Source organism: Sinocyclocheilus grahami, unplaced genomic scaffold, assembly GCF_001515645.1.
Source record: "Sinocyclocheilus grahami isolate Dianchi unplaced genomic scaffold, SAMN03320097.WGS_v1.1 scaffold230.1, whole genome shotgun sequence".
In the NCBI taxonomy this organism is placed as follows: Eukaryota; Metazoa; Chordata; class Actinopteri; order Cypriniformes; family Cyprinidae; genus Sinocyclocheilus; species Sinocyclocheilus grahami.
Genome location: NW_015505409.1, coordinates 1,321,944 through 1,337,349, shown reverse-complemented (window position 1 = coordinate 1,337,349; position 15,406 = coordinate 1,321,944). Strand labels below are relative to the sequence as shown.

The 15,406-nt window shown below is 37.4% G+C and overlaps 1 protein-coding gene across 1 annotated transcript in view; it reads right to left on the bottom strand.

Annotated features, from left to right (window-relative positions):
* LOC107597323 (teneurin-1-like) overlaps positions 1-15,406 on the bottom strand; it is a 97,610-nt gene that overhangs the window by 66,597 nt on the left and 15,607 nt on the right. Inside the window, exons 4-5 of the mRNA XM_016288335.1 lie at positions 5,817-5,966; positions 3,297-3,505 (exon numbers count right to left, since the gene is read on the bottom strand). Coding sequence (XP_016143821.1) covers positions 3,297-3,505; positions 5,817-5,966 — 359 coding nt within the window. The remainder of the gene's footprint in view (positions 1-3,296; positions 3,506-5,816; positions 5,967-15,406) is intronic.

Below are 15,406 nucleotides of genomic sequence, written 5' to 3'. Positions count from 1 at the left end.
TTATTTTTGGTTACTGATGTTTTAATCATGTTACTTGTCTGGCGTTAATGACGAGTTAATGTCAAGCCCTGGAGTCTATAACGTTAAGTGCTGGGGCTCAGCCCCAGACAGCCCGGCCCAATTTAAACCCTGGTCTTATGTCGCATGATGCTACAGTGTGCATGAATGGTCACATAACACGCGCTTTCGGTCTTGTAGTATGAATGGACATCTTCATATGATTGAAACTCTACACAGCTCCCGCGCTACTCTCCATTGGAAATGAATGACTTTCGATCCGTCATTTGTCGGAGATAGTGGAAAGCCGGATTGAAACGCAGTTTAAACGTCAGTATGACGAGGATCGTTTTCATTTTAAAACAAAAGCGCACCAGTGTAAATGTAGCCTTACAGCTATGGGGGCTGGGACGCAGTCACACTAAATCCTCACGTGTGAGCCACATCTCTGAGTGTCACAGTCGCGGACCGACTGTGCAGACCTATCGGTGTATTAGGCTATAGTAAGATACCACGAGCAGGCTCTCGCGGATGTCAAACACTGATCGATCTGCGCCTCACTGATGTTGATGAGATTAACCCCTTAGGTATCGAAATTTGGTACTGAACGACGAGACGTTTTTCGATACTCGATAGTATCGAGGCAATTCGGTTGGTGCCTAAAAAGTAACAAACTCGATACCCAGCCCTAGTTTTAATATTGTAAAATTAATCAATTATAAAACAAATTCAATTTCAGATGCTCTACAGAAGACAACAGTGTCATTATTCAGCTCAGTTTAGTTCACTGTTGTTTCAATTTAGTTCAATAACTGTCAATGTTGCAAAGTTAATCAATTACAAAATGAATTCAATTCAGCTATAAGAAGCTTTAGAGAAGACAACAGTTTCATTATTCAGCTCAAATCATTTGAATAACAGTAGGGATGCACAATATTGGATTTTGCCGATATCCGATATGCCGATATTTTTAAAGTAATCTTGGCTGATACCGATACCGATATATTTCCTTTTGTTTGGAAACAACTCCAAGCCTCTCCTGTGCAGAAATTATAAGAAAAATATTTTTAATTTTGGTTATTTTTTAACAAGAACTTATTGGTTAGAATTAAATAAACAATGATGAAGGTTTTTTTGACAGTACATTGATAACTATAAATAAACTATATATCAATCGCTGCATTTTTATCCCAGAAAGATGCAAGGTTAACCCTAACATTTTATTTTAAGATTTAACATTTGTAGATGGTCTAAAGCAAAAGAGTTGTAAAAATTCTGAAAATCTTTTAGAGCTTATGATTTGTTTAAAAAATAAAACATATTACACATTAATGAATAAATCAGTATAAAATTATTTAATTTACAAGTGTCATGTTTGTGATTTTTTTTTTCATGTAAGCTATAGCTTCTGACCTTTAAATTATAACATACTCATTATTTTATGACATCAATTACTGCTTTATTTAATCAGAAACACAGTCTAAATGTTATTTGTGTAGGCTATTTTACTTTTAATTTAATTAGAAGTAGGCCAACAGCGCCCCCTACAGATTAAAACTTACTGAGCGGGCATTCGAACCTGAGGCGAGGCTGCCGCTGCACGTGCTATTACTATTAGCGTCATTATGTACATGCTTTCACAGATTAAATGCAGTGATCCAAAACAGTCAATCTAATCATCATTCAGACAAAACTTTACTTCAAGAATGAGCCACACCGCTGACGTGATTTAATCACTAGCATACCATGAGCACATGTGAGTTAACGCAGTCCTCTTATCAGCAAGACATATCGGCATAATTTTTCATATCGGGCCGATGCCGATATTTACATTTAAAACCATTATCGGCCGATTTCGATATCAGTCTGATAATATCGTGCATCCCTAAATAACAGTGTCAACTGTTGCAAAATTAATGTCATTTTTTTTTAGTGTCAGTTTTTTTCTTATCCTGAGAGTGTCAGTGCAGTTAAATCGATAATTTTACTTAATATTGATGTTTATATTGATGTTAATATTGAATATTGTCTTTTAAACCCCAAATGAGTAAGCCAAAGGTGACAATGGCAAGGAACTCTTTAAATGATCTTTCTTTAGGGGCTTTATCAATATGCAAATATCAATATATGGGATTCATTGATTGTAATTCATTTTTACATTCATTTTTAATACATTGACAGACATATTTTTAAATATACTGTACAGCACAGTGGTTCACAACCTTTTTTTCCTCCGGGCCGCACTATGGTCCAAGTGCAAGTCTCGCGGGCCGCACGCATATCATTTACATATTACGTCAGCAATACAAACCAACCTGATTTATAATATTATAGCCTACATATTATGATATCTAATCGATTACATTCATTGAAATAAATAAATAATTCTACTCACCATAAATAACACCCAATTTTGTGATATTGGGCTCGAAAGGAGTAACAGCAAAATCATAGGCGGTGTTTCACTTTTATGCATGGGGGGGGGCACCCACTGGCAGACGAGCCACGAGCACTTTTTTATATGTTTTACATTTCATGTATTTATGTAACACATATTCTACATTAAAAAATACATTTAGAATGAACAATAACTGCTGTACAAAGAGTTAAAAAAAATTTAATAAAAAAAACCTACCTAATGCAGAAAAGCTGCCTCTTTTTCCGAATTGCGTAGATGACCACTATCTTTCTTTCATCTCTTCTGATAAATTTTCAGTCAAATCATGTTCTGTATGCTAGATCAGAGCTAGAGCCCTGCATTTCAGCCCAGGCCCGATGGGCCCCGACTTTTTTACGTCCCTCGGGCTGGGCTTCGGGACAATTTTCCTGGCCTCGGGCCTGTTTTAGGCTTCTCCTTATTTTTATATTTTAGACATCCATCAATTAGTGATGAAAAAAGATTGCCGCGCTGGTGGAAACAACACGAGACCGTGCTACCGAGACTGTCAAGAGCGGCTCGACGGTGTTTAGTGTCCAGCAGTAGCAGCATGCTTGTTTAAATGCATAACGTTAATTAGGCTATGTGAGTACTGCTCATGTCTGAAAATAATATGAAAAACAAAATTATTTTACATAAAAACATTAGGCTATAGCTTATATTTATTTAGTACATTTTTTAATTAATGTAAAAACTAAAATGAATTGTAAAACTGAAAGTAATTTTTTAAAATTGTGTTCAGCTTGGTGGGCCGCATTTGAATTCGGGTTGAGAACCACTGGTATAGCACATGAAACAATGTGCAACACTCTTAAGGAAAGAACTTGTTATATTTTCTGTATTTGTGTTTGCATGTGTTTACCTGCGTGTGAGTAGGTGGTATATTCCTCCTGCCGTAGATACCCAGCAGAGCATCCCGTGTGAGTGAGATGTTGAACTTCACATATTCGGGGTGGTGAACCGTAATGTGAAACCTCCAGAAGAGTCCAGGAGGAATCACCTGGACCAGCTGTGTCCCGACAGCCACCTCTCCCCTCTCTATCACCCTGCCTCGCTGAATCACCTCTTTATCTGTCAAGCAAAAGGAGAAAAAAAAAAACATACATCCAATTTTCTTCAATTTATCCAGAGGGACAAACAAAAAAAGGGTGGACCAAGTGTTTTCCATGTGGATCTGTAACATAAGCTTTATAGTATTAGTTTATGCCATGTATTCATATCATTCCAAACCTAACTATCTTTCTTTCACGGAACACAAAAGGAGTGATTTTCAAAGATATTCGGGTTGCTCTTTTGTATGCATTTACATTGAACATGCTTTCAGGCTTCAAAAATAGCACCATACTGTAAAAGGTTCATCAAAGTAGTCTATATGACTCATTTACAATATTCCCAGTCTTACATTCCATATGATAGCTTTGTGTGAGAAATAGACTGAAATATTGTTCAGGAGACTTTATGGTGCCTTTTTTTGTTTTTTTTTAAAGCTTGACTGGCTTAGTCCTCATTCACTTTCAGTATGTGAAATATAGTGGCCAGGATATTCTTTATTAATTTACCATTTGCATTGCACAGAAGCCAGAAAGTCGTACAGTTTGGAACAACATGAGGCAGAATAAATAATCGCAGATTTTTTAAAGTGAACTATTCATTTCAATTGATGTGATCAAGTGAAAACAAAACAAAACATGTCATCTTAAATCAGCTAGATGACAAAAGCTTCCAGCTATAGGATGATAATTGTTAAAGACTGAAAATGATGCAACTGAGCTCAAGTTCTCTGATGGACGGTCACAGAAAGGCTGTAGATGTGAAAAGTACAAAAAAAACAAAAAATGTGCCCGAGGGCTTTTGAATGAATCCTGCCTCTGATGCTATCAACACAGACGTCTCCATATCTTCTTTAATGTCAAAAAGAATGATGTATTTTTCAGAGGTTCAGTTGATGTGAATCAGAAGTGATCATCTGCAGGACTCTTTGAAAAGCTCTGCCGTCTAGAGTCAAATTCAGGTGACGGAAAAGATGAAACGCCACCTGCCGTATCGAGACACCACTTTAGTAGCGGGATTGAAACACTCTCAGGTGTGAGGTTATTTACATATTACATTATTTTAGCTTTGATAGAACAAGCATACCTGTGCATTAATACGTACAGGCACAGAAAAACTGGGGTAGTGCAGCCTAGTGGTCAAAGATCTGTGCTAGACAAACAAAAAAATTGCAGGTCTGAGCCCTGTAAGGGCAATCCTTGAACTACGATCACTGTGCCCTTGAGCAAGACGCTTAACACCTGAGGTAAGTTGCTCCAGGGGGAACATCCTTGCATCATAACTTGAAGTCATCAGGTAGAAGAAACAATGTCGGCTAAAGAGTCCCTATAACAAAACCTGTCTACTTTCTTGTCCTAAAATATGACTACCAAAAAAACAGACTATATTTTATTTCATTAAATATGGACGGAACAACATGTGTAAAAACAAATAGTAAAAAGGCTATATTGATAGAGTGAAGATTTAGAGGAATGACAACAGTAAGTGAAGACAAGAAAGTAGCTACAGTATAAAGCAAATTTGTCACAATTTACAAATACATTTTACTATAGCAATAAATAAACAAACAAATAAAATAAATAATGATGTTCTCTTGAACTAAATATTAAGCAGCACAAATCACAATGTTTTAATCATTGATAATTATAATAAGAAACATTTCCTGAGCTCCAAATTAGCATATTAGAATGATTTCTGAAGGATCATGTGACACTGAAAACTACAGCATTGCAATCACAGGAATAAATTACATTTTAAAATATATTAATATAATACTTAAATTGTAATAATAACTTATAAATAATACGTAATAGAATAACCACTTCAGGACTTCAGGATTACTTTTGGCATTTCTTAACCTCCTGTAATATTTATATTTGAGTATATGAATGCACATCTTGGAGCTAATTCCCATGTATATACTCTGCCCTACCACTTGATCGAAGTTGTGCAGATAAATATTCTATTCTACTTGATTCTATTCTATGGACATGGCAAAACAAACTCAAATAAACAAGGACACTTTCTTTAATTTGCACTTTATAAAATTATACAGATACAAACACACCTCACACTTAAAAATGACCTCATAATCTCAGCGGTTCTCTGAAAGAAAATAATTTACTGTTGTGTACTGCCATTAATTCAATGGCAAATAAACTCTGAATGAATACACACACACACACCCTCTCTTGGCTCCTGCTTTAGGCAAAGACCTGACATTTAGACACATTGTGTGAAACAATGAACTGATATCACACTGTATAGAAACCTTATGTTAGATGACTTCAGTAGCACACACACACACACACACACACACACACACACACACCTGGCTGTGTGGTGTTGAGTCCTGGCAGGTGGACGGGAGTGAAGGTGAAATCGGCTCCCGGTAGAGGCAGCTCATCTTTACTCATACCATTCTCATAAAGCTCTCCTTCCACTCGCTTCAGATGCCACGGCAAACCCAGCAGATGAACGACTGCAAAACGACAGAATGATAGATAAATGGAACGATAGATAGATACATAGATAGATAGATAGATATAGATAGGATTTACTTTGTAAAAGAAAGACAAAATTGCATGTTAATTGTGCACCAAAAATTTGAATTAAAATATTGTATTACGCATTATTCAATATATTACAATAGTCATAGTCTCCAGCTATGTTCTTTTTTTTTTTACTTTTATGTGAACGAGTGCGTGCGCACACATACATTTAAGGTCTTCTCTTATCCCCTCATCTCTTGAATGTGTGTGAAACGCTGCAGAGGATTCTGGGAGTGGAATATAAATCGCTCAGGTGGCATTTTATGATCTCCCAGCAGTGAAAGGCCTTTGGCGCATGGTAATGACCTCATCCTAATTACAGCCAATAAAAAGGACAAACTCTCATTCTGCTCACCTCAGGGCCCCCGATACCAGCTATCTCATCACGCAGTTTCCCTCTCTCTCTTTCTCCTGAGCGTGTGTGTGTGCGATTTCAGTCGATCAGGGAAATGAGGTGAGAAGATATACTGACAACGAGTTCTGGAACGGCGAGTGAGAATCAGGTTATTCTCCCTCTCATTCCCTCCCGTTCCTCAGGCGTATAGGAAGTCGCGTGTGGGTTCGTGCGCGCGTGTGCCGTGAGGAGGCGTCTTTACGAGCCATAAAGAGGGATTGGTGTCTCAGCGGGGAGCTGGATCTACATGATCCTCTCCTTTATCTCCCTCTATTCGCCCTCATCTCTCTCGCTCACACACACACACACTGTAGCTGCCATTGGCTAAATGACAGATCACCCCAAGCACTGCATATCAGCTTTAACTCAGAAACGCACAGGGTCCAGAGTTCAGTATGAGAATGGACACAAGATATTACTATGGTCACATTCACATTTGAAATTAACTTGTTTTCGGAGGCACACAGTTGGATAGCACATTGTGATTGATACCAATATTAGTGAGTGAGTGACGTGACATGTGGCCAAGTATGGTGACCCATACTCGGAATTACCCATCCAAAGTGCACACACACAGCAGTGAACACACACACACCGTGAACACACACCCGGAGCAGTGGGCAGCCATTTATGCTGCGGCGCCCGGGGAGCAGTTGGGGGTTCGGTGCCTTCCTCAAGGGCACCTCAGTCGTGGTATTGAAGGTGTCCTTTGGGTTATGAGTCTGACTCTCTAACCATTAGGCCACGACTTCCCCATATTAGAGGTGGTCAAGGACAGATCCTGACATAACTAAAGTAATACAGATGTTGCACAACAAATAACCTGCCACTCAGATGGCCTGGGATATAATTTTTTGTGTAGTTTTATCCATCCATAAAATATTATAACACTTTGTTTCTTTAATGTGACATTGATATCATAACTTCTGTGGTAACCAGGCACTGCGTTGCACCTTTTTCTTTTTATTTCACTATCAAAATGTGAAAAAGACAACAGATATCGCACTCTTGCGATCTGCTCTCCCAATTTAATGAACAATATTCCATGAATTATTTCTCTGAACTACACTCAGAATCACTTGTTTCTCTCCTCAGATCCTTACTCATGTCTCTCTCCTGGTTGCAAGGGTGCTTAAACACTTTTTCTTCCCTTTTCTTCACTTGTAATCTCTATTTAACATCCTTAAGTGTGAAAATGATTCTGAAGTATAACAGTGCACATACATGCATCACCGGTGAATTCTGTCATGTTTCCTTTTGTGTGAAAGTAATAGAAATTCCCACCACAGTGTCATTTTCACCATCTCCAATTATATTCTAGTTATTATAGCAGTCAGTGTGGTGTAGCTGACACCACAAAATAAATGAATAAATAAATTTCACATGATAAATATTAAAATGGTTAAATGTTAAAGATGTAAAAATAAATAATTTTTAAATTATTTTACTATGTTTCAATCAGTATCATTTTTATGTGGGATTTTCATATTTTAAGAAAGTCTGGCTATTTGACCAGGGTAAAACAATAAAACATTGTAAAAAGCTTCCATATAAGTTTTTAATATAGGTTGAAGTTCAAGAGAAAGTTGAGTGTCATTAAAATTAATTATTTACCCAGTTTATTATAAGAAAATAATAAATTTTCATACAACAAATTTATAATATAGTGTAATAATTATATTATGTTTAACATTTTAGATATAATATTACCTAAACATTTTTCGCTTTTTTAAATTTTTTTTCATTGTTTAGATCATTCCATTTGTCAACAGGTAATTTTATATGTTTTTCAGAGATTTTCATATTTTATGAATAAAAGTCTTGGTCTTAAAGCAAAGAAAAAGGCATGTTAAAAAAAACAGGGACACAAGGTTAAATTCATTATTTACCCAATTCATTAAGAGTTAGAGAGCTTCATACAGGACAAGAGAAAGGAGGTGGGTGAGATTGACAGAAAAGAAATTGATAGATGGCCAAATCGATGACATCCCAAAGCTTTCCATAGGTGTGTGTGCGTGAGCGAGAGCTGTCCTGTGTGCATGTGTGTGTACGGGATCACAAAGCTCTTTAAAGGTGCACGTCTGGAAGGTCTCATAAATTCCACGGAGGCCACATTTCTTTCCTCCACAGGACTCAGAGCCTTGAACGGCAAACATCGATCCCTTAAAACCTCTAACCTCTCTGCTAGTTCTCTCTTTACAACCGCTAATGAAGAGAAAAATCTCTATCTCTCCCCTTCTCTCTCTCTCTCTCTCTGCCATTTTTCTCTCTGACCCTTCTCCCCCACTTTTCTCTTGACAAGATGGACTACTGGGAAGGATTCAGAAAGTGAGCGAGAAATAGAAAGCAAGAAGGACACCATTTATCAAGGCTTTTGTTAAATCAACAGATTTTAACATGATTTGTAGAGCACCCGACAGAGCTGGAAACATACAACACTGACTACGAGACGTGTCGCTCGCGTGTGCCCATGCATGAGAAAAAAGAGAGAGAGAGAGAGAGAGATAAAGAGAAAGACAAAGAGGCGCATTTCACAGGAAAGGACTGAGAGCTGTTCACTAGACAAAAGTCCCACATACATCAAAGCCGGCTTTAACCTTGATGCTGAATAGCAGACTACCCTGAGACTGAGAAATGGTTAAGCTCTCTGAGTTTACTGTCATGCCACAGTTTGTTAATATCCTCGGCTAGGAAGCTGGCCTAAAAGAAATGGATTCGTTTATTGTGTGTCCTGGCTATCGGTCAATGAGAACAATGAGCTTTTGTGGGCTGGCCGCTATGGCGGCGAGTCAATGTTGAAAAAGGCACAAGCTCCGCATCCGGGCAAAAACCCGATCCCCCTCAGGACATCTAGAGAGAATGGTCTGGAAGATATTGAATTAGGGGATGTAACGGGCAGGAGGCGGACGTTTTCGCATCCAGCTGCTGTTCTGAGATGATGGAAATGTTGTTTAGATGAGTAATGCTGTAGACGGGCGGTTCAGGTTAAATTAATAGAGCAGTTATGAGGCTGGGCGGACAGCCTCTGAGGGAGGGGCTTACTGCCAATGACAGGAGAGGAGAGTTTGTGGGAATTGATCGTCGTTTGTTGAGATGATGTAAAAATGCTTCGCGTGAACATTCCGCCGGCTCGTATCTCCAGAGGACGCCACCGTAGCCTGACCTCGACACTTTGCCCAATGGAGATAACTCCTTGACTTTAAAGTGAAGACACAAGACAAATGTTTTAAGGAGAAGATAAGGCCTTTCTCCTCCAGAGGAGAAGATAAACCCTCCCTTTTAGTAAAGGGAGAACATAGATGCCTCGTTCTTGAAGAAGAAAAAAACTAAAAAACACTCTTCCTATCTTTAAGGACTGAGATGATTGCTAGTATAAATCTGTCATTTTCTTCATATTTATGGAAAACTTGTATGGAGGTGACTGAATGCAAAAAAAAAGAAAGGACGATCTTTGATGACTGGAAAGACTGTCAATCAAGTTTCTCTTGCTGTCAGACGATCAGATTTTAGCCCTCTTCCTTTTCTTATATAAGACAGCTTCACTAAATCATTGAAAAGTATAAATAAACATGGAAGGAAAGAAAAAATAAAACATTAAATGGCTAAAAAATGAATCATAATTCATTTGAAGCAAAACTTAAGATCTGTCGTCATTGTAACCTGGTTTAAAATAGTTAAATATTACAAGAAATATGCATGGAGAGATACTTATTATCTAAACTACTGAAATCGTTACATGAAGACTTACATGACACACATACTCATGAAATACCTTAAAAAGCCACACACAGACCTCAGGCTAACACTCAATTATATTATGGTTTTATGTAGAGGAACAGAAAATCAAAGCCTGCAATCACAAAACATCTACTTACCAAACATGATCCCAACACAATCAATTTTAACAATGTAAATAAAACTGGCAAACAAATGCAATTATATTAATTATTTATGCCCCAGTGCATGCTGGGAAGAGGGCAAATGGGCAAACCACAAAACCCTTTTCCCGTGTAGGCCTATTCTAGTGTTTCAGTTTTAGGAGGGGCTCAGCACACTACCTGATAATGAGCTGAACTGGTTCAGAAGAAAACATCTGTGTTAAGTGTGAGAAATCACAAGTTAGAATCTTTTTCAACTGGCGACTTTAAAAAAGAAAAGAAATAAATGAAACTACATCTGTGAGTCAATTTAAAGTATGCATATCAGTAACTGTGGTACATCTTATTTTGTGATTTCACTGGAACGGAGAGCATTTAGATTTTTAGAGAAATTAAATGTCTTGTGTGGACTATATGAGGCTGAACATCATCCTACGTCACTTAGGATAGGAAGGATAATACTTCAGTGCTTCAGTTTTATAATTCAAAAAGAACTTCAACTTTAACATTTTTTTAAACAGCCATTAAGGGGATTATTCAGAGTAAAATAGATACTCAGATAAATACTTCTGTTTTCAGTAAACGTGGAAAGTGTACACACATATATATATGTGTGTCTGTGTGTGTGTATTTCTCTATTCAAATGATCTTTATTCCAATGAAATCACAAAATAAGATGCACCATAGTTGCATTCAATAATTTTAACAAAATAAGTGGGATCATAACAATTGCATGATGCATTTCGCATAACAAATATTTATGAGCATCTTCTGCATACATATAAAACAGTAATGGTAAAAATACTACATTGTGATAAAAACACTGCATCAAGATGCATTACTTGAGCATTACTTTAATAGGGAGTAAACAAACAAAAAACTAAACACACACACACTACAATAATTAATCTATTAATAGATTAATTAAATCTCTGATCATTTTTCCAACATTACTTGTCAGCACCTATCACACCAAAATTAATGTCTCTGCGCAGCCCCAGATGATTTCCTCCAAATTACAATAGCATCAACTGATAATTTCAGGAGTGGTAAAAGCTTCGTATTTTTTGTATTTAATTATCTGAGCCAGAAACACAACCATCTAAACCCAGGGTGAGAAGCAAAGCACAGGAGAGATCCTAAACTGTGGGTTTCTTCAGTGCACCCAGAGCACTGTACATCACCCTGGTTCAAAGGAGCCTGCTAAATGACAAGTGACTGCTGCTGATAAAAGCTGACTGCGAACTGACGAATGCAAATGAGGTGGAATTAATCTGCGAACGCATACTCTCATTCATTTCCACACACACCAGGCAGAAGCTGGCAGATAAAAGGAGAAAAATACGCAAAATGGGGATGAGATGCCTGTCAAAAGGTGCATCAAAAGATGATGCATGTCATTATTTTGATGCTAAAACGCCTTCTATCCCAGCTTGATCTACAGATTCCATGAATTATAATTCAATTATTATGCAGAATTTACACACTTCACTCTCGAGTAGAACTTTTAAGCAAAAATTACAACTGAAACCTCTGACTGAAATTAGACCCTTTCCTATTCAGGCATGCAGCACAACTCCTTGCCAAACCTCACTTGACCGGACTACTGTAATGATCTTTCAGCCACAATCAAACCTCTGCGAATGATTCAGAATGCGGCAGTGCATCTGGTTTTCAATGAACCTAAGAGAACACATGTTATGTCTCTCTTTGTCTCACTCCACAAGCTGTCAGTTGCTGCCTGCATCAAGTTCAAGACTCTCACCGGATCTGCAACTTCCTACCTCCTCTCACTTCTGTAAATCAATGTTCCCTCCAGATATCTGCAGTCAATGAGAGAGAGTCGTGGTACCAGCACAAAGAGGTGCAGAATAACTCTCTCGAGCCATCACATTCAATATACCTTGATGGTGGGATGATCTTCTCCATCGGACACCATCAGAAGAGCTGAATCCCTCTCTACCTCCAAAGAAACAACTCACAACTGTTAATGGAAAAAACCTCTCCATTCTCTACCCTCTTACTTATATCTCTGTAATAGCTTGTACTTTGGACTCTTCTGAGCAATTTTGAAACTTTTTATTGTGGCACTTTTCAATTACTGTACTGCTAGGATGAATTGCTTTTGTTTAAGTATTCCTCATTTGCGAGTCGCTTTGGATAAAAGCGTCTACTAAATGAATAAATGCAAATCTCAGTTGTTTCTCCTAGAAGCAATTAGATTAAATGGAAAGCAAAATGAGAGAGAGAGAGAGATTTTTCTTCGGAGAGAAAGTAAAAAGTACCCTCGTAATCTCATATGTGTCTCCTCTAGAGATCTCAACTACATCTCACTTGAGATTCAGATTTGCCAAGATCCCAAAATCTGCAATTGAAAGTCACGAGATTTCAATAAGAACGCAAACATTTTTATCTAACTCTTCCAGACCAAATATTCTGAGATATGCAATTCAACGATCTTTCTTTTTATTCAACATCTTTAAACGCAAGACATTTAAATTGTACCTGAAGTATACTAGCAATAGTTCCACTTTAGCACAATCAAATATACTTCAGTGTGTCTTTAGTTGGACTTTTTCCACACAATTAAAGTAAATTAAGAACAAAAATAGTCGTTCCAATTTAGCAGACTTTAAGTATATCAGTTTAGTATACCACAAGTACAATTGCAGGGTATTTCATGTATATATTATGTACAGTAAATGTATTTGTAGTATACTTAGCATAAAATAAATTGTATTTCAAATACATTTTAGCATATTTATTTTTCACTAGGGACAAACTGTGAAAAATGTATATTCATTTTGAGATTTGCTAAAGATTAAATTGAACAATTTTAAGAAAAAAAAGAGCGTTAGAAGGTGACTAAGGTCATCAAAACGTAAAAATAAGGGGAAATGAGCATGCAAAATATACTGAATAAACAGTATAGTATTGCAATATTGTTGGTCCCTATTAAAAAGGCAGAAAACATCTGGCATTAAATATGCAGAAACATCCCAAAGCAGAAAAAAATGAAGCAGAGATAAAGCTTTATCTGATGAAACTCCTCTCATCTTGTTTTCTTACGCACAGACTAACATGTTAATGAAGTCATCCAATCACTCTAAATGAGCTGTAACCAAAGGACCTTAAAACAGCTTCACCTCTCAACCTGTTTAATTGTTTTAAGTACAGGCTTTAGAAATGCCCGTTTATTTGGATAGATCCCTGTGACAACTGGCATTTCACTCACAAAGACAATCACATATACAAATGCAAGGGTATATGTGTTCTCTGAACAACATGTCTTCCTTTCCATCAGTTAAACCCCCCCACTGCTTAGGCCTAAGGGTGTGTCTTTCTCCTCTGGAAACAAACATGCAAACACACACAGATACACAAAAAAAGCAACTGTTTGATTTCTTCCCTTTTAAGGGAAATGGCAGAAAGCCGCTCTGCGGAGTGGGGGCTTGTGGGTTCCAGAGGGTTTTTTCCATTGATCTAGTGTTTTGATCATAAAAGACACATTATGATCCATAAACATGCATCCATTTTCAACCGCTTTTGAAGCCATGAAGTCCTTTTCACATCTTCAAATTAGTAAAATTGCATTAGTAAAATTGAAAACCAGGACAGTCACTAATTCATCGAACTATTTGTATATATCTATATTTGCTGTGAAAATCCTTTAAAGGATGATTAAAAGACATTACATTATTATGAAAGATGAAAGCACTGAATAGCCCTGAAGCATTCAACTGAGACTGACAGCTTTAGTTGAAACACGTATATGCGTGTGCACATATAGATCACATATGTGGCTGCTGTATTATGCATGTTTCAGGTAGAAGGAAACATCAGGAACAGCAAGTGTGTATAAAGTGAAAATGAATAATACAGCAGCAGAAGCTAGATTCATCAGAGTGAGAACTACTCCCACACTCATCCTCATATGTCTACTGCTTCCTGCTGCATGACTTTTTTTGCTTTTAATGTTGTGTATGCTCTGCCCCGCCTTCTCCTATAATGCCACGCCCAGTCTAAGCTTGCCACGCCCATCAACATCCTGCCTCACCTCATTCCATCCTGCCAAGCTCCATCTACTCCAGTCCTGCACTGCTCCATCATTAACCAGTTGATTTTTATCACTATTAGATTCAGTAAATCCACATCCATTAAAAAGAATTTGTGGAATAAATGAGGTTGTCCAGTTCATCTCTAAAGCCAGTCGTTTAGTCACATAAGCCAGGGGGTTTTCAAAGTTTGATGCCAAGGACCCTTTTGGAGAATCAAGTGGAGGAGAGTTCACTTTATTTTTCTCTATTGTTTATTTGGTGAAGCAGGTTTAAAGGAATCACATAAAGAGAGATCGAATTTTCCTTGATCTTTTGAAATAAGAGTTCAATGGACTGTAATAAAATAATAAAGAAACTTTTAGAACTCAAAACTTCCTCCGCAGTTCAAAAATACCATATATTGTAATTCAGCGAATTCACGGCTCATCCTGAAATCCTTGGATGTGATGGCAGAAACATTAACATATAACCACCCACTTTTCGTCAGCAATGCCTATTAGTGTATATACAGTATTATGCCAAATGGAAATCATTACAACAACAAGATCTGCTCATTTCATTCGGTCGTGTCACAGTATAACGCAGGCTTTGCTAAAAGGCTGTCTAAAATGCTTCCTTATAATTAAAACTAAATTATGACACACACACACACACAAATTTGAAACTACAATATTATCTTTGATTTCTGACATCTCTTCTGACAGATTTTGAAGCCACTTTAGCACAATAAATCAGGATAATTAAAGCCTAGGCTGATGTGGCTGTACATTTTACCTTTTGTGCTGACATTCTTAGTTTGGATAGATGGAGGTTCTTCTCGCTGAAACCATCTTACTTAGTCCCCTGGATACTATCAGCTATCTGGGTCATTGCACTCATACAAAAACAGCTCCCATTTATCCCTCCGAAGCGAGCAACGCACACCCACAGACACCTACCTTTGACACACACCCAAAAAACTCACACACGTAATAAAATCTTTGTTGCGCTGCTCTGTTATTATGGGGCAAGGCATCATGACGTTCAGAAAATAAGTATAA